Source organism: Channa argus, chromosome 1 (assembly GCF_033026475.1).
Source record: "Channa argus isolate prfri chromosome 1, Channa argus male v1.0, whole genome shotgun sequence".
In the NCBI taxonomy this organism is placed as follows: Eukaryota; Metazoa; Chordata; class Actinopteri; order Anabantiformes; family Channidae; genus Channa; species Channa argus.
In genome coordinates, this window is record NC_090197.1 from 5,982,991 (window position 1) to 6,006,421 (window position 23,431).

A 23,431-nucleotide genomic window follows, 5' to 3' on the forward strand; every position below is an offset into this window, starting at 1 on the left:
GTAGATGTTATTTCTTCAGGTTGTACCCGTGGATGTTGTGGGAGTTTTTACTCTGATTGAGCTTTGATGTTCATGAGAGAAGATGAAGAACAGCTTTTTATTTTTGTCCGTTCACAAATGCCAATATCATGGTTTGGCCACAAGATGTCATCTGTTGATTTTAGCACCATGCTCCTGTTACTGATGAGAGACTGAGGACCTGCTGAAAGATTAACAGACACGTGACTACAGGGGATGTCTCTGTGGGTAGGACAGGCTGTGCAAAGACAGAACAGCGAGGACTCTTTCAGGATAACTCCTAGTCCATTTGTCTTCCTATCTGACCCATGGTATAACAACTTGAACCCTGCTCCTAAGCATCGATCCTTGCTACCTTTCCACCTGGTCTCCTGGACACACAGTAACTCTGTAGCCTTCCCCATCATAGTCCCAACATTCAAAGTCCTTACTGTCAGTGCTACACTCCTAGCTTCCCTCTTCTCTCTCTACAAGTAATGAGACACTCAAACATTTAAAACGAAGGATATAAACTGTGCAGTTAGTTGATTGCTGTTAGTTAGAGTAAGGGGCATAAGAAACAGGGTTATGTTATTAGGGTATGGCCAAATTAAGAAAAGGATTTTCTAAGAGGATTTCCTTCAAGCTCAGTACGTAGTAAGCATGTGTCTCATATGAAGACTATTACGTACCATGGATTGCATCAACAAGGAAAAAATGGAGTGGGTCCACATTTATCACCTTACCTGTCATTTTGTCAGGATCAGGTGTCTTTTTTCAGTGGATTAAAGAATATTTATATAGATACATGTACATAAGAGGAAATACATCCATTTCAATCTCAACAAAAAAAGTATTGAGTCTAACAGTGTCATTCAAAGCATGTTTGCTGACACAGATGGTAGCTGCAGTTGTTTAGAAAGAAAATTTGAGAGACGTGAGTTAAAGGGGAAAACTGAGTTTATACAAATAATTCAATTGTAGTAAACATAACAATTGTGGTAAAGTAAGACTACAATTAAAATTAAATATCCAGACACATGAGATCCGGTAGAAGGACTGCGTGTCACCATTACTGCATCAGTATGAGGAAATGAAGAAAATAATTCCCTAAAAGCAGATTTGGACAGATTTGTTTGTTCCAAAGTCAACTCAGAGAGACTCCGACTGAGCCAAATGCCAGAGCAAGTTTCTGCAAACTAGTTTTATAGAAACAAAACAAAGAGAAACCGAAGTTTGTGCATATTAATATTATATTGTGCTGCCAGAATCGAGCTTCAGTGGAAACAAATCAGGCAGAAACAAATTAAAATATTGCAGTACAGTGCATTAACTGCTAAACATACTGTAGACTTCACAAAGAACATAATGATAATCAAAATTATGATAGTTGTAGTGCTGGACTGTGTACATGTTGTTACCATTCCTGGTGACACACCTACTTTATAAAACAATTCACTGAAGCAGGAAATAGCATTTGACTGAAGAACAATTTTAAACTAACTGGCTCTGCTTAGTAATACTTAGTTTATATTAAAAATCGACTCATCTAACATCTGAAAAAATACAAAATGTACACGTAATATTGACATTAGTCCAACAATGATCACAGATGAACAGGATGTCTTGTGTTGGGAGCTTTATTGAAAAGTGAAAAGTGGAAAAAATAGTACATTTTTACATCAGTTTAAGTCAAAATAAGGTTCCAACTGACCTATAGGCCCCACAGTTAGTATGGACAGTCATACATCTACTGGGTCATTTAAGCTGCTTTTAGATCTGACAATCATGTAAGAATAAGCAGATACAGTTGATGGTGGCTTGCCTCTACCCTCAGTGTTTGGCAAGCCCAGACTCTAGGGAACTTCAAATAATGGCACCTTCAGTAGCCCTAACACCATCACTGCCACCTGTTTACAGCAATAACAATATAGCAATATATGTGATTATGACCTTTCTCTCCAACGCTTCCATTCATTTCAGGTAGTTTTGTTGTGCTATTAAGGGTGTCAGCATGTTGGCAATCTAGAATGTTTGTTAATCAAGTTATTATAAATATATATTAAATATGTTTAAAAAGTGCAAAATGATAAAACAATGATTAAAGAAACCAAGTGGATTATAAAAAGTGCAATAAAATAATCTCATTGAACATTTACATTTAAAGGGCATTTGTTTTTCTGTGTGCATCGAAAGTTGAACACGTTGCCCCACGAGGTCTATCAGTTGTCTGGATTCAGACTCTCCAAGAGCCCAACGCTGTCCTCAGATCTCCTGTAAAATCACAAACACTGTTAGTGTGAAAATGTTCAAAGTTGACTCATCCTGCATTGAAGTTTTAATAATAATACAGATGTTTAGAACACACTGCGATTTGAACCTCATTCAATCTACAGAACCACCTGTTTGTTAGAGCGAGGTTAAGTTTCTACTTACAGTACGAGGTAGAAGGCATTTGGCTGAAACATAAACAAAACATACATTATTTTAAAATCCAACTAAAGAATATGTTGGTCCATTGAATATGATCATCTATTGAATATGATATGATAAAGGATTCCAACTGAAAAAAATATACCCTTCTGTTTTGTTCTTAACTATTTTACTCATCTGAATATGAATTCACTTTGAAATAAAAATCATTCACTGCGTCAATAAAACAATCGATTGCATCACTTCTCTTCTTCCACTATCACTTCATGTAATCATGATCCTTTGGCTCAGAGCCCTACACCACTAGCTGGTTGCTGGATTTGAACTGTAGGGTTTGGACAGAAGCATAAATTTAAAGATAAAATGTGCAAAAATGAAAAGGTTAAACAAGTAAATATTCTTTCTACCTTTCACTATTATGTAAGGAATGGTCCCAGTGACAACCATGAGTACAGTTGGATGATGAAGATGATAAAGTGAATGCGTCCCTCTGTTAGGCAAAAACACAACACCAAGCAGTGAGTGTAAGACCAGTACAGATAAAGCAGAAATTTCAACAAATTTATACTGGGAATGTTTCAGAGACAGATATCTCAGATTAAATCTATTTCAACAGCCAAATACTGGAAACTTAAAATACAATTTATGTTAAAAGTAGAAGATATAAGACTACAAAAATACACTACCAGCAAATAAAATAAAAAAGACACAGGCTGATTTTCTCTGGAATTATTCAAAGAAAAAACGAAACTATAATTGACGAAGAATTTAAAAATATTATCCAGTAATCTCTTCTCACTATACATAAATTGATTTTGGTGAAGCTGAATATTATTCAACCATATCCAGTTGAATCAGAAGCACAAGCTTAAATACTGAACAAATTGTAGATATTTTGAGCATCATCTGATGTCACTCTTACCTCTGTTTCTTTTGATCACAGCTTTGTCCTGTCTGACAGTGCTGTTCTCAGCACCATGGAGCTGGAACACACAGTCGTGTCTCCGCCAGTCTTTAGATTTGACTGATGAAATGTTATGGTCAACTCTCATCTGGAAGGTTCCATCATGGTTGGGGAGGATCTCTCCATGGTCCACGTCCTCATGAAGCTCCTGTCCATCTTTCCTCCAGTACATTGTGGCTCTGTCAGGGTAGAAACCTGTAGCATGGCAGCTGACTGGAGAGGACGGAGACTTCTGGAGGAGAGACACTGAGGGACGAACTGGAGGAGAGAGAGAGAGAAAGGAGAAACAGGAAATGAGAGCATGAGGGAAAGTGGAATAGAAATAGTGGAGATAGAGGCAAAGGAGGTTTAGGTTGTGTCTGTCCTTGTGTCCTGACACCAAAGTGGGACACAAACATACACAGAACTCAGCTGGACCTAAGCTTAGAGGAGAGACGTCCTTAGTGTCCACAGGGAAACCGTGGAGCCTTTAGTGTCTCTTCCTCACATAGTGGGTTTTGGACCTAAATCTTCAGTGAAGACCAGATAGTTTGGGGCTGCTGAAACCATAAACAGTCAGATGTTGTGTCAGGGGTGAACTCATGTGGTTCAGAGACTGAAGGTTTGGTGGCAGCTGGTCTGAAAATTGAACTTTTTCCACTTTGTCCTGTGGTCTGGTCTCTGTCGGGGATTTGACAGGTTTGTGTTGACTGAGGGAAGACGCTTCACTGGTTCTGATGTTGTGACCCAGTCTTGTTGAAGTGTGTGTGTGGGTGGAGCTTCTGTGATGTTTCAGGGTCAAAGTATTTCAGATTTATTGTTGTGTTTATGAGTTTTTATAAATTTTCTCTCTGTGTCTCAGTGCATGCTGGGAGTGGAGGACGGTGAGAGTGTCTGTGAGTACGTTTTCTATCTCTTCTGTGGAAACCTGTAGTTTGATGTTCAGAAAGAATTTTCGGTCTGAATCTACAAAGAACAACGTTGTCGTTGTTTAGTCTGAACAGTCTTGATAAAGTCAGTGTGGTTGTTACACAAGTTAATTTAGGAAACCATTGTCCAGGTGGTAACGCTGGTTCATCTGGACTAAGGTTGTTTTGTCCAAAGTTCCTCAGGTTGTTAGTGAGAACTGGGAGAAACAGACAGTTAATGATTAATGTGGAGCTGCAATGATAGAAAATGAAACAACATTAAAAGAACAGTTTAATCTAATAAAAACCAGAATAAACTGAATGGAATCGAATCTTAAGTGAGTTTGTTTTTGTCTGAACTCAAAATGATGTTATTTACTGTGAAGAAGACAAAAGACGGAATCCACTTCAGGTCATTATGTTCTCAGCATTTTTATCACATAAAACAATGGTGAATTATTACGTTGTTAACTTTGATTACTTGTTTTTTACATTCTGTGCAGTTATTACTTTATAAGTTTGTCACTGCTTTCTGAAAAAAAGGGAAACAGATGGGAAACGAGCAGCTGCAGTTATTGTGTTTCCACAAAACTGAACGTTGACAGGATCTTCAGGTGTCTTCACCCACTTCTGTCTAAAATCGACCATCAGCTCTTTACTTTTTCTGACATGGAGCAGCAGTTGGTTCTCTGTGAAGCAGCCTGTCAAATGTCTGGATTTGTCCTCCATGTGAAGTCTCCTGGTTGTTATTGGGGCTCATCATAGTGCTGTGGTCTCAAACAGGATGTTAAAGTCAGAAGTAAAATCATCAACAGCCTGTCTGAGCTTCATACAAACCAGCTACTAAACAAAGTCCAGTCCATCCTGTCTAACAGCTCAAGCACCTCTATACAGAGTTCAGTGTCTTCTGTCTATGTCTTTAGAATCCATGAAGCAGATCCAACAGATACAAACACAGTTTCTACCCTCTCTCATCACTATGGTTAATTTAGAGAGGATACACTGATATAGGTTCAATGCAACCGCAAGGGGGCACAAGCCAGAGTCTTCTTGTGCCAGTCCCAAATCTGGATAAATGCAGAGGGTTGTGGCAGGAAGGGCATCCAACGTAAAACACATGCCAAATCAAACATGCGAATCGTGACAAAGACTTCCATACCGGATCGGTCGGGGCCCGGGTTAACAACGACCGCCACCGGTGCTGTTGACCTACAGGGTACCGGTGGAAATTGGACTACTGTTGGTCGAAGACGAAGAAGAAGAGGAGGAAGGTGTGTTCGTAGGCAGAGAGAGAAGAGGAAAGCTAAGATTGTAGGACTGACAGCAGGGACTTTGAATGTTGGTACTATGACAGGGAAGGCTAGGGAGTTGATCGACATGATGCAGAGAAGGAAGGTGGACATACTGTGTGTCCAGGAGACCAGGTGGAAAGGTAGCAAGGCTAGAAGCTTAGGAGCAGGGTTCAAGTTGTTTTACCATGGGTCAGATAGGAAGAGAAATGGAGTAGGAGTTATATTGAAAGAGGATTTTGTGAGGAATATTCTAGAGGTGAAAAGAGTATCAGACAGGTTGATGAGTCTGAAGCTGGAAGTTGAAGGGGTGATGTTCAATGTTGTGAGTGGTTATGCCCCACAGGTAGGATGTGAGTTAGAAGAGAAGGAGAAATTCTGGAGTGAGTTAGATGAAGTGATGCAGAGCATCCCCAGAGGTGAGAGAGTTGTCATTGGTGCAGATTTCAATGGGCATGTAGGTGAAGGGAACAGAGGTGATGAGACTGTTATGGGCAGGTTTGGTGTTCAGGACAGGAACAAAGAAGGACAGATGGTGGTTGACTTTGCAAAGAGAATGGAAATGGCTGTAGTGAACACTTTTTTCAAGAAGTGGCAGGAACATAGGGTGACGTACAAGAGCGGAGGGAGAAGCACTCAGGTAGACTACATCTTGTGTAGACGTTGTAATCTGAAAGAGATCAGTGACTGTAAAGTATTGGTAGGGGAGAGTGTAGCCAGACAACACAGGATGGTGGTGTGTAAAATGATGCTGGTGGTGAGGAAGATGAAGAGGACTAAGGCAGAGCAGAGGACGAAGTGGTGGAAGTTGAAAAAGGAAGAATGTCGTTTAGTTTTCAGGGAGGAGCTGAGACAGACTCTGGGTGGTTTGGAGGTGCTTCCAGATGACTGGACTACTACAGCTAATTTGATCAGGGAGACAGGTAGGAGGGTACTCGGTGTGTCATCTGGAAAGAGGAAAGCGGACAAGGAGACTTGGTGGTGGAACGAGGAAGTTCAGGAGTGTATACAGAGAAAGAGGTTAGCTAAGAAGAAGTGGGACACTGAGAGGACTGAAGAGAGTAGACAGGAGTACAGGGAGATACAGCGTAAGGTGAAGGTGGCAAAGGCCAAACAAAGAGCATATGAGGACTTGTATGTTAGGTTGGACACTAAAGAGGGAGAGGTGGATTTGTACAGGTTGGCCAGACAAAGAGATAGAGATGGAAAGGATGTGCAGCAGGTTAGTGTGATTAAAGATAAGGATGGAAATGTATTGACAGGTGCCAGGAGTGTGATGGGAAGATGGAAGGAGAACTTTGAAGAGTTGATGAACGAGGAAAATGAAAGGGAACGAAGGGTAGAAGAGGTGACTGGTGTGGAGCAGGAAGTAGCAAAGATTAGTAAGAGTGAAGTGAGGAGGATGTTGAAGAGGATGAAGAATGGAAAGGCTGTTGGTCCTGATGACAAACCTGTGGAGGTATGGAAGTGTCTAGGAGAGGTGGCAGTAGAGTTTCTGACTAGTTTGTTTAACAAGATCTTGGAGAGTGAGAGGATGCTGAGGACTGGAGGAGAAGTGTACTGGTACCAATTTTTAAGAACAAGGGAGATGTGCAGAGCTGTGGCAACTACAGAGGAATAAAGCTGATGAGCCAAACAATGAAGTTGTGGGAAAGAGTAGTGGAAGCTCGGTTAAGGGCAGAGGTGAACATTTGTGAGCAGCAATATGGTTTCATGCCTAGAAAGAGTACAACAGATGCAGTATTTGCTTTGAGGACGCTGATGGAGAAGTACAGAGAGGGTCAGAGGGAGTTGCATTGTGTCTTCGTAGATTTAGAAAAAGTGTATGACAGGGTGCAGAGAGAGGAGCTGTGGTATTGTATGAGGACGTCTGGAGTGGCAGAGAAGTATGTTAGAGTGGTGCAGGACATGTATGAGAGCTGTAAGACAGTGGTGAGGTGCTGTAGGTGTGACAGAGGAGTTCAAGGTGGAGGTGGGTCTGCATCAAGGATCGGCTTTGAGCCCCTTCTTGTTTGCTCTGGTGATGGACAGGCTGACAGATGAGGTTAGACAAGAATCTCCCTGGACTATGATGTTTGCAGATGACATTGTTATTTGTAGTGAGAGCAGGGAGCAGGTGGAGGAAAATCTAGAGAGGTGGAGGTCTGCTCTGGAAAACAGAGGAATGAAGCTTAGCCGCAGCAAGACAGAATACATGTGTGTCAATGAGAGGGACCCAGGTGGAATGGTGAGGTTACAGGGAGCAGAGGTGAAGAAGGTGCAGGACTTTAAGTACTTAGGGTCAATGGTTCAAAGTAACGGTGAGTGTGGAAAAGAGGTGAAGAGGCGAGTGCAGGCAGGTTGGAACGGGTGGAGAAAAGTATCAGGTGTGTTGTGTGATAAAAGAGTATCAGCGAGAATGAAAGGAAAGATGTTCAAGACGGTGGTGAGACCAGAGATAATGTTCAGGTTAGAGACAGTGGCACTAAAGAAAAGACAGGAGGCAGAGCTGGAGGTAGCAGAGCTTAAGATGTTGAGGTTTGGGAGTGATGAGGATGGACAGGATCAGGAATGAGGACATCAGAGGGACAGTTCATGTTAGATGTTTTGGAGATAAAGTCAGAGAGGCCAGATTGAGGTGGTTTGGACATGTTCAGAGGAGAAACTGTGAATATATCGGTAGAAGGATGCTGAGGCTGGAGCTGCCAGGCAGGAGGTCTAGAGGAAGACCAAAGAGGAGATTTATGGATGTAGTGAGAGAGGACATGAAGTTAGTTGGTGTGAGTGAAGAGGATGCAGAGGACAGAGTTAGATGGAGGCACATGATTCGCTGTGGCGACCCCTGAAAGGGAGCAGCCGAAAGGAAAAGAAGACACTGATATAGGTTCAAACTTTCCTCCTTTCTGTCTCTGTGTTGGATGTTGACCTGTATTGTCTGTGTATCTGTGTTACTCTACTGCTGCACAAACAACAGCAGCATCTACTCTCTGTGTTTCCAGCTGAAGCTTCAAAGTCTCTGTGACTGGATGTGAATTCAGCAGCTGAGCAGCTTCAAGGGAACATTGTCAGTGTTGTTGCTGTAAAGACTGAGCTCAGCTCTCCAGCAGGTGTGGACTCTGCTATGAATCAGTGTGAGGACAGAGAGGAGGGAGTCCCTCCCTCTAAGACCACTCTGTATGGGCGACATGAGAGAGAGACCAAAGACCAGAGGTGAGATGAGGATTTCTAACTGTCCATGACTCTTGTCCATGTCAAATCAGTCCACCATCATTATTCCCACTCACTGTCACATCTGCCACTCAGCTCCTCAATAACAGCTTAGAAGAACTGATCATGAACTACTAACTGTCTTAGTTAACAAAGAGCCAACCACTGATTAGTCCACTAACCAACTAAAATGAGACAGCATCTTTCATCAGATTCCATGTTGATGAACAGGAGAACGTTCCTCATCCACTGTCTTCTTACCGACTTTCTAACTGCTTCTAACATTTCAGCTGCTGACAGTCTGATCACAATTCATCAGCTTTCAGCTTCAAACTACTTTTCATTTGTATCTTGTTTGTGTGGATCAGGTTGAAGAAGCAGAGACCAGACTCTGCTGAACCCAGCTGGGTCTCTATGAAGAGTGACCAGTCTATAAGGGGCCTAATTAACTTTAAAGATGGAAAAGCTGTTGATCAAAGGTAACAAATAAAATTGAGATTTATTTTCTGATTCATCTGAGAAGAGAAGTAATTTTTTAGTCCAGAGCTTCACAGTCTGAATAGAACTGAACTTCTTGCTTTGGTAGCTGCTGATCTCTGTCATAATCAACACCACAGTTGTTGTTGTGACCAGAGTTCAGACAAAACCCTGACAGGACAATGTACATGTTTGTTTTAGTAAACTGAAGACTTAGACTTTATACAGTGTCTTATTGGTGTCATATAAAATCTGCAATGTATAGAGGATGATAAAAAAAAATTATCAGTTATTATCACAGTTCACATCATCTACAGATTGTCTGGATTCAAGTGTCAGCAAAATACTGAAAACAGGAAAACTGCAAATGAAAGTTTGTCAAATCATCTGTTTTTTAGCTTCACAATATTCTGTCGCTGTTTGTATCAGGATGAAGAAGCAGAGACCAAAACACAGCTATGTGTCTATGAAGAGTGACCGGTCTATGAGACAAGGCATTAACTTTAAAGATGAACAAGCTGCTGATCAAAGGTAAGAATTTAAAACAGTGTCTTGATGCTCAGAAGTACATGCAACTGACCTGTACAGCAAACATAGAAGCTGATTTGTCCTTCAATTTCCACCTCCAGCAGAGGGTTTATAAGGAAAATTGGTTAATATTTGAAGAGTAATGAATCTACAATCTGTCCACATTCAGCCACTGTACTGCAATTTTCAGTGTTTCCCATTTGTTCTGAAGTGAAGGTGTCCACCAGGTGTCCACACGAACACTTAATTTTGACTCACTTTGTTCATGAGTCTTTACATTTCTTTAAAGTTTCTATTTTCTCCCCAGAGTTGAGCAGCAGAGCTCAGAGGTTCTCAGTGATCAGTTTGCCCAGCAGCATCAACCAGACCTGGACTCCATATTTATGGTCTGTACATGTCCAATCACACTTTGACTATGAACTACATAAAACCCAGACTGAATGTTCAACAACCATTCAGGTCCTAACAGAGTCCATGCTGCTGTGTTCAGACCAGCAGGTCTTCAGACTGACAGATGAATCACATGTTGTCTTCTACCAGTTTAAATGAAATGTTCACTTCTCATTCTGTTCCAGCTGCTGGAGGACAACATTGTCACTTTTGTGAAGAACCAGCTGAAAGAGATCCAGAGGGTCCTGAGACCAGATTACCCAGAATGCTCCGAGAGTCAGAGGGAGGATGAGGAGGTGTTGGACAGTGAGGATGAAGAGCAGAGGAGGAGCAGCAGAGATTCATTTGTGAAGATCACAGTGAACTTCCTGAGGAGAATGAAGCAGGAGGAGCTGGCTGACTGTCTGCAGAGCGGTAAGAGGTTTTGATCACGTGATGGAAAGAGGAAATGGAAACAGCAGGAGAGAGGTTTCCATTTCCAAACTCTGCTGTAAATATGCTGCACACATCTGTATCAGATCAGAGGCTGTTTGTCCTCCACTGATGATAAAACTGATGGAGGAAGAAAAACTCTACAGACACTTAAATGTTTAGATTCTCTGATTTTCTGAAGGATCCAATCACTGATTTCATTTCTCCTTGGTTCATTCAGGATTTGATGCTGCAGTGTGTGGACATAAACTCAAGTCTAACCTGAAGAAGAAGTTCCAGTGTGTGTTTGAGGGCATCGCTAAAGCAGGAAACCCAACCCTTCTGAATCAGATCTACACAGAGCTCTACATCACAGAGGGAGGGACTGGAGAGGTCAATGATCAACATGAGGTCAGACAGATTGAAACAGCATCCAGGAAACCAGACAGACCAGAAACAACAATCAGACAAGAAGACATCTTTAAAGCCTCACCTGGAAGAGATGAACCAATCAGAAGAGTGATGACAAAGGGAGTGGCTGGCATTGGGAAAACAGTCTTAACACAGAAGTTCACTCTGGACTGGGCTGAAGACAAAGCCAACCAGGACATACAGTTCACATTTCCATTGACTTTCAGAGAGCTGAATGTGCTGAAAGAGAAAAAGTTCAGTTTGGTGGAACTTGTTCACCAGTTCTTTCCTGAAACCAAAGAAGCAGGAATCAGCAGGTTTGAAGAGTTCCAGGTTGTGTTCATCTTTGACGGTCTGGATGAGTGTCGACTTCCTCTGGACTTCCACAACAATGAGATCCTGACTGATGTTACTGAGTCCACCTCAGTGGATGTGCTGTTGACAAACCTCATCAGGGGGAACCTGCTTCCCTCTGCTCGCCTCTGGATAACCACTCGACCTGCAGCAGCCAATCAGATCCCTCCTGAGTGTGTAAACATGGTGACAGAGGTCAGAGGGTTCACTGACCCACAGAAGGAGGAGTACTTCAGGAAGAGATTCAGAGATGAGGAGCAGGCCAGCAGAATCATCTCCCACATCAAGACATCACGAAGCCTCCACATCATGTGCCACATCCCAGTCTTCTGCTGGATCACTGCTACAGTTCTGGAGGATGTGTTGAAAACCAGAGAGGGAGGAGAGCTGCCCAAGACCCTGACTGAGATGTACATCCACTTCCTGGTGGTTCAGTCCAAACTGAAGAACATCAAGTATGATGGAGGAGCTGAGACAGATCCACACTGGAATAAAAAGAGCAGGAAGATGATTGAGTCTCTGGGAAAACTGGCTTTTGAGCAGCTGCAGAAAGGAAACCTGATCTTCTATGAATCAGACCTGACAGAGTGTAACATCGATATCAGAGCAGCCTCAGTGTACTCAGGAGTGTTCACACAGATCTTTAAAGAGGAGAGAGGACTGTACCAGGACAAGGTGTTCTGCTTCGTCCATCTGAGTGTTCAGGAGTTTCTGGCTGCTCTTCATGTCCATCTGACATTCAGCAACTCTGGAGTTAATCTGCTGTCAGAACAAAAATCAACATCTCTGTGGTCTAAATTGTTTATTCCTGATCTAAAATTTCTCTACCAGAGTGCTGTGGACAAGACTTTACAGAGTCCAAATGGCCACCTGGACTTGTTCCTCCGCTTCCTCCTTGGTCTTTCTCTGCAGGACAATCATACTCTCCTACGAGGCCTGCTGACCCGGACAGGAAGTGGATCACAGACGAATCAGGAAACAGTCCAGTACATCAAGAAGAAGATCAGTGAGAATCTGTCTCCAGAGAAAAGCATCAACCTGTTCCACTGTCTGAATGAACTGAATGATGGTTCTCTAGTGGAGGAAATCCAACAGTCCCTGAGATCAGGACGTCTCTCCACAGATAAACTGTCTCCTGCTCAGTGGTCAGCTCTGGTCTTCATCTTACTGTCATCAGAAAAAGATCTGAATGCGTTTGACCTGAAGAAATACTCTGCTTCAGAGGAGGCTCTTCTGAGGCTGCTGCCAGTGGTCAAAGCCTCCAACAAAGCTCTGTATGTGCACATAGACTATTTCAGATTAAGTGGATTGTTGTTGGCATGACACAAAACTAATGTTTGTAACTGGCTTCTTTTGTTTTACTGGATTATTTTTAGACTCATTGGCTGTAACCTCTCAGAAAGAAGCTGTGAAGCTCTGTCCTCAGTTCTCAGCTCTCAGTCCTCTAGTCTGAGAGAACTGAACCTGAGTCACAATGACCTGCAGGATTCAGGAGTGAAGCTGTTGTGTGCTGGACTGAAGCAACATCACTGCAGACTGGAAACTCTCAGGTCAGTTTACAGCTATTTTTTACAACTTTACCCATTAAATTGTTAGTGTTTTATAACAAACCTTGATTTAACTCACTAAAAATCTACTTCAGACTCAGTGGCTGTAACCTCTCAGAAAGAAGCTGTGAAGCTTTGTCCTCAGTTCTCAGCTCCCAGTCCTCGAGTCTGAGAGAACTGGACCTGAGTAACAATGACCTGCAGGATTCAGGAGTGAAGCTGTTGTGTGCTGGACTGAAGCAACAACCTTGCAGACTGGAAACTCTCAGGTCAGTTTACAGCTATTATTTACAAGTTTACCCATTAAATTTTTAGTGTTTCTATAACGAACCTTGATTTAACTGACTAAAAATCTACTTCAGACTCAGTGGCTGTAACCTCTCAGAGAGAAGCTGTGAAGCTCTGTCCTCAGTTCTCAGCTCCCAGTCCTCTAGTCTGAGAGAACTGGACCTGAGTTACAATGACCTGCAGGATTCAGGAGTGAAGCTGTTGTGTGCTGGACTGAAGCAACATCACTGCAGACTGGAAACTCTCAGGTCAGGATTCAGATTTTTGTAAACAGTCATTTGACAAGCTATCGTGATGAAGAGGTTTGCTGACTCAGCAGATTGTCAGCTTTGTTCTAACCACAGAAACTTGACTTGTTTATAAAAAACTGATTGAGTAAAGTTGCTCAACTATATTCAGTTGGACTCCAACATGTTTGGTCTGAAGAGAATAATCCCCACAACCAATACAATATCAATAATTGAAGTGTACACAGATGAACTAATGCAGAGCGTTTACTTCACACTAACTACAAGGCTCCAATGTCATTGTATTATTGTCAGAAATGAAAGGAACAAATGATGGACATTAGCTACTATAACACACATGAGGTTTTGCAGATCATAAGCAGGAAAATGTGTTTTCACTTGTGTAGCAAACTCCTCTGACCTCTCCAGTGTCCTTGCAAAGGCAAAGAGCAGGTCCACAACCTGACATGGTTCCATCATCCACATTAATTCTAGTTTGTACAGTTGGCTGTTTAGTTGGTAAAAAGGTGGAGCATGCAATGTTGTTTCCGTGCAAATGAATGAAGTCTTGTCCTGTTATAGAAACGTGTGTGTGTGTGTGTATCTGTGTTTGTGTGTGTGTGTGTGTGTGTGTGTGTGTGTTTAGTCTGTCAGGTTGTCTGATCACAGAGGAAGGTTGTGCTTCTCTGGCCTCAGCTCTGAGCTCCAACCCCTCCCATCTGAGAGAGCTGGACCTGAGCTACAATTATCCAGGAGACTCAGGAGTGAAGTTGCTCTCTGCTGGACTTGATGATCCACACTGGAGACTGGACACTCTCAGGTATGGACAGATGGACAACAGCAGCTCTCACACTGTTTCTCTTGGTCTCTGACTAACTGAGGAACTCTGGTTCATCTTCAATGGTGGAGATGAGTGAAGGTGGATGAAGCTGATTCTGACTTTGTCTCTGTCTCCAGGGTGGACCATGGTGGACCACAGAGACTGAAACCTGGTGTGAGGAAGTGTGAGTGTGTTTTAAGTTTAATTCCTGAGAACACAGCTGCACATGTTCCACTAGATTTGAAGCTTTTCTTGACTAAAGAACAAAGATGAATTTCTCCAGAGTTTTATTCAGGATTTAGCTTCTGTTTCTTGTCAGTGTGGCTGGAAAGATGTTAGAATTCAATCAATCAATTTCAAATCCACAAACACAACAAAGTGAACACAGTGATCCAACAAAACTAAGAAATACATTTTATTAACAGTGGAGCCAACAGAAAGTGAACTTTTTTTCTTCTGGGTCGTTTGACTGTTACTGAAGAGTTTTGTTACATTCAGGTGCTGCTCGGTAACTAGTACTTCACAGGTTTGACCAATGGAAGTTGTGTCCAAGGACACCTCACTTTCTTCTCTGTGTTTAATAAATCAGTGTTCAGAAACTGAAATTACTGTACAAAGCATTCAAATAATGGAAATAGTTTCTTTCTTCAGCTGGCTGGAAGTTCAAAGTTAGTCTTAGATTGATAGGTTGGTTCTTCCTAGTTTGGTTAGAAAACTGTGCTCTTAAGCCTGATTGTCTCCCACTCAGTTAAGGCTCACAGATCACATGTCTTGGAGTCATTTTTTATAGTGACTTGTATCAAACAAAGCTCACTCCCAGGTCTGTCTAGTTTAATGTTCTGCATGATGACATGTCTTATCGTACGTTTGGCTTTGGTGCTCTGCCCCTTTATCCAGACATTGTGAAAAGCAGCATAATCTGGTATCAGGGCCACATCCCCTTATTGGAGGTTCCACCCTGATCTTGTCCACTCCTGCCAACTTTGTGGTGCAGAAAAGACTGTTCAGAAATGCTGTCTCTGTGCAGCAGGAAGGTGCAAAGCTGTTAAAGTTGGAGATGAATCCTGTCATTGGTAAAAACAGGGTCTTTGAAGGAGCCAAGGTGGCTTGTAGCAGAGTAGGTGGTGGAGAGCATGAGGACAGAATCCTCATTAGTCACATTCAGACCAAGTTGATTCTGTCAAAGACTGAAGAGGTGAGTTTTTAGCTGCTCGCTGATTGGGTGCAGTTCATTTGGTCTATAAAGGAAGGAGGTTTAACTTCAGGCTCTGTGAGGAGGACACATGAATGTTTGGGTCATTTGATTGAAAGCACTGGCGATGACCTGTGAGTATATTAAAACTTTATCAAATATTCAGTATAGACATGTATTGATAAATCAATACTATTGACAACACTAATACAGACACCAGGAAAAAGTTTGCAACAGCTTAAAAAACACATTGAAACACGTGTCTTTAAAGATGAAGCTGCACTAAACACCAGGAGGAGAAAAATAGACTGCAAGTGAAAAAAAACAGACGTTCCAGAGTTGGATTGTGTCTAATGTGTGTATGATGTGGATTTCATTGATCCATTTGATAAAATGCAATTCTATGTGCTCCGTGAGATGCTCAAGTGGATTGTTGTTGTAACTGGATTGTTGAATTTCACTTGAAATGATAAACTGCAGCTGTTTGTGTCTTGTTCTCTCCATCAGATGCTTGTGAACTGGAACTGGACCCAAACACAGTAAACAGAAACCTACAACTGTCTGACAACAACAGGAAGGTGACATGTGTGTGGGAGGATCAGTCATATCCTGATCATCCAGACAGATTTAACTTGTGTCCTCAGCTGCTGTGTAGAAATGTTCTGACTGGTCGCTGTTACTTGGAGGTCGAGTGGAGAGGAAGAGTTGATATATCAGTGAGTTACAGAGGAATCAGAAGGAAAGGAAATAGTTATGACAGTGTGTTTGGATTGAACGATCAGTCCTGGAGTCTGTACTGCTCTGATCGTTGTTACTCTGTCATGCACAATGAGATAAAAACACCCATCTCCTCGTCCTCTGTCTCTCACAGAGTAGCAGTGTATGTGGACTGTCCTGGTTGCTCTCTGTCCTTCTACAGTGTCTCCTCTGACAAACTGATCCACCTCCACACCTTCAACACCACATTCACTGAACCTATGTATCCTGGGTTCAGTATCTATCCTGGTTCCTCGTTGTCTCTGTGCAGTGTGTAGGTGTGAGAGTGTCTCCTGTGGACAGAAACTGTGCTGACTGAAGATCAGCTGCTGGAATCAAAGTTCCCTCTGTTCACCATCTCACACACTCTGCACCATTGATACTTGAACTTAAGAGAAACATTTGGATGGTTCTTTCATTACTGCCAATCATTTAGGTTGCTGTCAGGTTTGTGTTGATGATGTTCACTCTTGCACCAAGTCATCCACACTGTCCACCCTGAGTATTTGTGTTTTCCTAATTAGAACATGACAAATGTCATTGTTTTAAGGCCTTAGAATATTTGCATCTATCACATTTCCACAGAACTTCAGCACTAACAGCAAAGAAAGAGAAAAAGAATGAGCAGGATGCACAGACTGTGATCCTGCCTCTGGTATAAGTAGGAGAATAATGAAAACTCTGATGTGGACGCTCGACTTGTGTGGTTAGTGTGGAGCAGAGTTCATCTTTGTGTCTCAGAAACTGTAAATGTCAGAGTAATGACACTTTGGTTCACCACTACATCATGATGTACTGCTTCAAGATGGTACCCACCACACCACCAACTGGCCATTTGTGGATCTGCATTTGGGAATGCAACCGCAAGGGGGCACAAGCCAGTGTCTTCTTGTGCCAGTCCCAAGTCTGGATAAATGCAGAGGGTTGTGGCAGGAAGGGCATCCGACGTAAAACACATGCCAAATCAAACATGCGAATCGTGACGTACAAGAGCGGAGGCAGAAGCACTCAGGTAGACTACATCTTGTGTAGACGTTGTAATCTGAAAGAGATCAGTGACTGTAAAGTATTGGTAGGGGAGAGTGTAGCCAGACAACACAGGATGGTGGTGTGTAAAATGATGCTGGTGGTGAGGAAGATGAAGAGGACTAAGGCAGAGCAGAGGACGAAGTGGTGGAAGTTGAAAAAGGAAGAATGTCGTTTAGTTTTCAGGGAGGAGCTGAGACAGACTCTGGGTGGTTTGGAGGTGCTTCCAGATGACTGGACTACTACAGCTAATTTGATCAGGGAGACAGGTAGGAGGGTACTCGGTGTGTCATCTGGAAAGAGGAAAGCGGACAAGGAGACTTGGTGGTGGAACGAGGAAGTTCAGGAGTGTATACAGAGAAAGAGGTTAGCTAAGAAGAAGTGGGACACTGAGAGGACTGAAGAGAGTAGACAGGAGCACAGGGAGATGGAGTGTAAGGTGAAGGTAGAGGTGGCAAAGGCCAAACAAAGAGCATATGAGGACTTGTATGTTAGGTTGGACACTAAAGAGGGAGAGGTGGATTTGTACAGGTTGGCCAGACAAAGAGATAGAGATGGAAAGGATGTGCAGCAGGTTAGGGTGGTTAAAGATAAGGATGGAAATGTATTGACAGGTGCCAGGAGTGTGATAGGAAGATGGAAGGAAAACTTTGAAGAGTTGATGAACGAGGAAAATGAAAGGGAACGAAGAGTAGAAGAGGTGACTGGTGTGGAGCAGGAAGTAGCAAAGATTAGTAAGAGTGAAGTGAGGAGGACATTGAAGAGGATGAAGAGCAGAAAGGCAGTTGGTCCTAATGACAAACCTGTGGAGGTATGGAAGTGTCTAGGAGAGGTGGCAGTAGAGTTTTTGACTAGTTTGTTTAACAAGATCTTGGAGAGTGAGAGGATGCTGAGGACTGGAGGAGAAGTGTACTGGTGCCAATTTTTAAGAACAAGGGAGATGAGCAGAGCTGTGGCAACTACAGAGGAATAAAGCTGATGAGTCACACAATGAAGTTGTGGGAAAGAGTAGTGGAAGCTCGGCTAAGGGCAGAGGTGAGTATTTGTGAGCAGCAATATGGTTTCATGCCTAGAAAGAGTCCAACAGATGCAGTATTTGCTTTGAGGATGCTGATGGAGAAGTACAGAGAAGGTCAGAGGGAGTTGCATTGTGTCTTCGTAGATTTAGAAAAAGTGTATGACAGGGTGCCGAGAGAGGAGCTGTGGTATTGTATGAGGACGTCTGGAGTGGCAGAGAAGTATGTTAGAGTGGTGCAGGACATGTATGAGAGCTGTAAGACAGTGGTGAGGTGCTGTAGGTGTGACAGAGGAGTTCAAGGTGGAGGTGGGTCTGCATCAAGGATCGGCTCTGAGCCCCTTCTTGTTTGCTCTGGTGATGGACAGGCTGACAGATGAGGTTAGACAGGAATCTCCATGGACTATGATGTTTGCAGATGACATTGTTATTTGTAGTGGAGGAAAATCTAGAGAGGTGGAGGTCTGCTCTGGAAAACAGAGGAATGAAGCTTAGCCACAGTAAGACAGAATACATGTGTGTGAATGAGAGGGACCCAGGTGGAACAGTGAGGTTACAGGGAGCAGAGGTGAAGAAGGTGCAGGACTTTAAGTACTTAGGTTCAACGGTTCAAAGTAACGGTGAGTGTGGAAAAGAGGTGAAGAGGCAAGTGCAGGCAGGTTGGAACGGGTGGAGAAAAGTGTCAGGTGTGTTGTGTGATAAAAGAGTATCAGCGAGAATGAAAGGAAAGATGTTCAAGACGGTGGTGAGACCAGCAATGTTGTTCGGCTTAGAGACAGTGGCACTGAAGAAAAGACAGGAGGCAGAGCTGGAGGTAGCAGAGCTTAAGATGTTGAGGTTTGGGAGTGATGAGGATGGACAGGATCAGGAATGAGGACATCAGAGGGACAGTTCATGTTAGATGTTTTGGAGATAAAGTCAGAGAGGCCAGATTGAGGTGGTTTGGACATGTTCAGAGGAGAAACTGTGAATATATCGGTAGAAGGATGCTGAGGCTGGAGCTGCCAGGCAGGAGGTCTAGAGGAAGACCAAAGAGGAGATTTATGGATGTAGTGAGGGAGGACATGACGTTAGTTGGTGTGAGAGAAGAGGATGCAGAGGACAGAGTTAGATGGAGGCACATGATTCGCTGTGGCGACCCCTGAAAGGGAGCAGCCGAAAGGAAAAGAAGAAGATTTTGGGGAAATATTTTTCTTGCATCTGTTTTTACTTTTACATTTTTCAGTGCTTTCAGTCTCACAGTGACGATGGCTGTAAGCAACAGCAGCTTGGCTTCAGCCATCACAAGCTTTTTCTTCAGGAAATGTTCTACTACTTCATTTGAATTCATGCAGATGTCATAGGTACTTATACTTATCATCAGGTCTGATTCCTCCACCAAAAGTCCACCACAGTGATAAAAAGTGACCGAGCTGAGACACGACTGACAAACTCAACAAAGAACATTTCCTGATTTTCTAAAAAACTATTTTTTTATTAGAAATTTCAAACAGTTCTTGAATTGTTTTAATAATTTTTAAAAACATCTTTCCATTATATGAACTGCTTTTCTTGTCACAGGGGTGTTGGAGGAAACTGATCTCTTTAATTAAATCAGATAAAAAAGGAAACGGCTGATATTCCTGAGATTTTTACTGGAATACACAATGTGTTCATATATTTTTGAAATAAAACTGTTAACATTGATAACAATTGTAGCAATATGCATTTTTTTTAAGTATAAATAAAAGGAGTTTGAGAAATACAAGCCAGAAGACACTAACATCCATGTGTTCTTCTCCATGCCGGCATGTGTTAAACTGAGATGGTTCATCACGCTGAGTTCTGTCAAGATTTAGTAAAACTTGACTAAGGAATTGGGAAAATTTCTATTACACTTTGGCGACGAGGATGGGAAGACAAACTGGTCTTCAGTGTTTTACTTCCCTCTGTGAGCTCAGCAACCATGGCAAAAGACAAATTCTGTGCGAAGAAAAACTAAAATTACACCAATGTCCTGCCATAAACCAGTCAAATAGCATTGTCTCTTCATGTCTGTCCAGATGCAAATTCTAATTAGTTCTTTCAAGATTTCACGTGGAGTGAGTGTTTGTGCCCGATGAAATGAAATTCCCTCCAAATGTTCCTGAGACACTGCATTGGCTTAAAGGAGAAAGACATGAAGTTACAGTGACTTTGGCTTCTGAACATTGAGCACCAAAATCTAATCAGTTCCCTCTTTTAATGCAGGTGAAAGTTTGTCCAAAATTTGAAGAGGTTCCTGAGATAGAGATGTTATTGTTGTATAATCGAATTTTGTCTGGATCCCACTTGTGTTTGTAGGTGGCAGACTCTAAATTTATTCTGCTTCTAACGTAATAAGTTACAACTTCTGCAAAAATGGTGAGATGATTGATATATAGCTTCACCTCTGCTCTGTGGAGGTCGCTGATGGTGTCACTGACTGTTGTTTTCGGGCTTTTTCTTTTTCTTACAATGCTTCTGTCATCAGTTGTTGTTTCACTTTGATGACCTGTTCTGTGAGTGTTGTTCAGGGAACCAGTGGTTTCTTTCTTTTTCAGGACATTCGCAATTGTCGTCTTGGCTTTGTCCAGTGATGGTGCAACGATTGTTTTCCCCCTTTTGCTTAGACCCTAACCCTAAGAAAATGACTGTTGCTGACTGCTCACTACTTAGAGAACTGTGGAGTGCACAGTTCATAGGGAGGAGGGGATGAGTGAGGAGGGGGGGGTGGGGATTTTAGACATAACATGCAGGGACGGTGGACGGAGAGGAATGTGAGAGAATGTGCAGCAGGCGTGTGATGCTGACTGCTCCTCATTGTGCTGTGACTGTGCTGAGATTTGTCTGCTGTCTAATTTAGTCCAAGTTTTACTTCTGTGCGTTGCATTTTAATGTCTGTGAGAAATGTAGGGGTGGAAACACACTGAGCTATTGATTTTGAAATATTTTAAAGGGATCTGCCATAACTTTTAGAGGTCTGCATTATAAGTGGGCTTACTGCCTGTTGTAAAGTTTGTTGTTTGACCAAAAGAAGAAAATTCTGTTCATTCAATTACATTTATTGTAACAGAGCTTTACTTGTTTGCAGGCTGATTGTAGGTGGTTTTGGTTTGGTTTACTTTTAAGTGTTTTTGTTCCTGGTACTGTGGCAGTTTGTGGCCTGCAGACATGAGTGTGGTCGGTTCACTGGGAGTCCACTCACTTTTATATTGCATGTTTTGTGTTTGTATGGTTTATGCTTTATTATTTGGTTAATGCACATTTAGGAAACTCCCAGCCTCCTATCAGTGGGTGCTTGGTCTCCCAGCTGTAGTACCGGTCTTCTTCTTCCGTTCCTTCAATTTAGTTTTGTCTGTTTTTATTAAATAGCAGTTATGGTCATTAACCCACACTGGTTGTTGTGGCCTCTTTCTTGAAGCCTCTGTGTTTGAGTCACACATTGAATATTGGCCAGGAAATTTAGGATGCCCAAGGTTACATTAACATCTTTTCTGCAGATTGTATAACATGACAAATACTTTCTGGGACAACAGGGGACAATTTCCAGTCTGATTAACTGTGTGCATCTCACCTTCATTGTTTCTAGTCCCAGTGTTTTCCCAGTTGGTTCTAATCACAGTTTTGTCCAGTTTGTTCAAGATGGGCACAACACCAGAGAGCTGAAACACACAGTCGTATCTCCTCCAGTCTTCAGGTTTGACTGATTTCTGCAGATTCACATGTTCAGATCAACTGTCATCTGGAAGGTTCCATCATGGTTGGGGAGGATCTCTCCATGGTCCACGTCCTCATGAAGCTCCTGTTCTACTTTCCTCCAGAACATTGTGGCTCTGTCAGGGTAGAAACCTGTAGCGTGGCAGCTGACTGGAGAGGACGGAGACTTCTGGAGGAGAGACACTGAGGGACGATCTGGAGGAGAGGGAGAGAAAGGAGAACCAGGACATGAGAGTGTGAGGGAGGATATGGTGGGAATGTGGAATAGAAATAGTGGAGATAGAGACAAAGGAGGTTGAGAAACACACAGCCCCATATGCAGTCAAATGTGATACTGTGTGTGCAGAAGTGGTAGAAGTACACAAAGTCCATACTGAAGTAAACATGTTTATTTAAAGTAACACTTAAATAATTTATGCAAATAAAAGTACTGAACAGATTATTTTCATTTTAGTTACAAAGGGACAAGTGCTCTATTAGAAAAACCATGTGTTTAAACAATACTGATCACGTCATGTGCTGACAGGTGGTTAACCCATAATTATACATCAGCATTTATTAGTTCATCATATTTTATTTAAAAACCACCAGGCCGTGTTCCAGTTATGTTGTGGCTGGTCAGTTAATGTAAGGTGAAAATCTCTAGCTACCTTCATGGTAATCACAGGTCTATTCTCAATATTTTTTATTCTGAATCACAGTGTTTCACAGCAAAGCCGTCAAAGCAGGAAGTACAACCTCTAAGTACTACTGTACTTACTGCTCGGAGACAAATCAAACCTTACAAATTCACTTCTCTACAGTTCATCAAACATGACCTGATGATGGTCACGATGATTTTACCTGTTGTAGGTGTGGAGCTGCTCCCCTTCACGTACTTCTTCAGCCACTCAGGACAAATCTGAGTAAAAAACAGCTCTTTTTCTTTGATTAAATCTTTTTTACCATCCCATTTCAGTTTGGTGATGACAGCTTGTGGTTTGGGGGCAAATCATATCTGTCTCTTCAGGTCCAAAACTATGAAGTCTTCTCCATCATAACCACATTGTAAAAATCCAATGAGCTCATTAGTCTCTTCATCCCATTCACAGCCACTCATTGTCTGTAAAACATGGACATCTGAAAGACAAAGGCCGACAACAGACATTGGAATTAACAGTGATGTATGGATATCTCCTGTATAATGTGGCTACATTATTGCTGATGAACATGATGGGCTGTTATTCCTTCAGAGCTGCCGTGCACGGTGCTGGCTTGATCCACTTGGTCTAACTGGGGGTTCAGATTGGGTTGTGTAATACATATATACTTTGTAGGAAGCACTTCATTAAAATGTGCACAAAGAAATATTAAGTTACATTTGAAGAACGTTACAAGTGATGATAGATGGTAGCAGATGCATTAGTTGACATGAAACACAGCAGCCCTTTGAAAAACAATTAGCTCTATAAGACCAATTGTAGTTTATGTGTGTCAGGATCTGACACCCTGACATTTACTTCCTGCCCTGTTTGTG

The 23,431-nt window shown here is 42.3% G+C and overlaps 1 protein-coding gene and 1 pseudogene across 1 annotated transcript; one reads left to right on the forward strand and one right to left on the reverse strand.

Moving 5' to 3' along the window:
• Positions 1-2,219: 2,219 nt before the first annotated feature.
• On the reverse strand, positions 2,220-23,077 carry LOC137102424 (major histocompatibility complex class I-related gene protein-like; annotated as a pseudogene).
• Positions 4,224-16,438, forward strand: LOC137100354 (NACHT, LRR and PYD domains-containing protein 3-like). Its single transcript, XM_067478153.1, has 13 exons — positions 4,224-4,269; positions 8,549-8,759; positions 9,125-9,235; positions 9,663-9,764; positions 10,069-10,147; positions 10,337-10,565; positions 10,804-12,601; positions 12,704-12,877; positions 12,970-13,143; positions 13,237-13,410; positions 14,036-14,209; positions 14,347-14,393; positions 15,909-16,438. Exons 2-13 carry the CDS (start codon positions 8,671-8,673, stop codon positions 16,433-16,435), a joined length of 3,678 nt encoding a protein of 1,225 aa, XP_067334254.1. The 5' UTR covers positions 4,224-4,269; positions 8,549-8,670; the 3' UTR covers positions 16,436-16,438.
• Positions 23,078-23,431: the final 354 nt, after the last annotated feature.

What these genes read in the sequence shown, in the direction of transcription:
- LOC137100354 (XM_067478153.1), top strand. Translation starts at nt 8,671, where the DNA reads ATGAATCAGTGTGAGGACAGAGAGGAGGGAGTCCCTCCCTCTAAGACC. An exon ending in AAAGCCTCCAACAAAGCTCT is followed by an intron (nt 12,602 to 12,703) that starts GTATGTGCACAT and finishes GATTATTTTTAG; the next exon opens with ACTCATTGGCTGTAACCTCT. An exon ending in GAAACCTGGTGTGAGGAAGT is followed by an intron (nt 14,394 to 15,908) that starts GTGAGTGTGTTT and finishes TCTCTCCATCAG; the next exon opens with ATGCTTGTGAACTGGAACTG.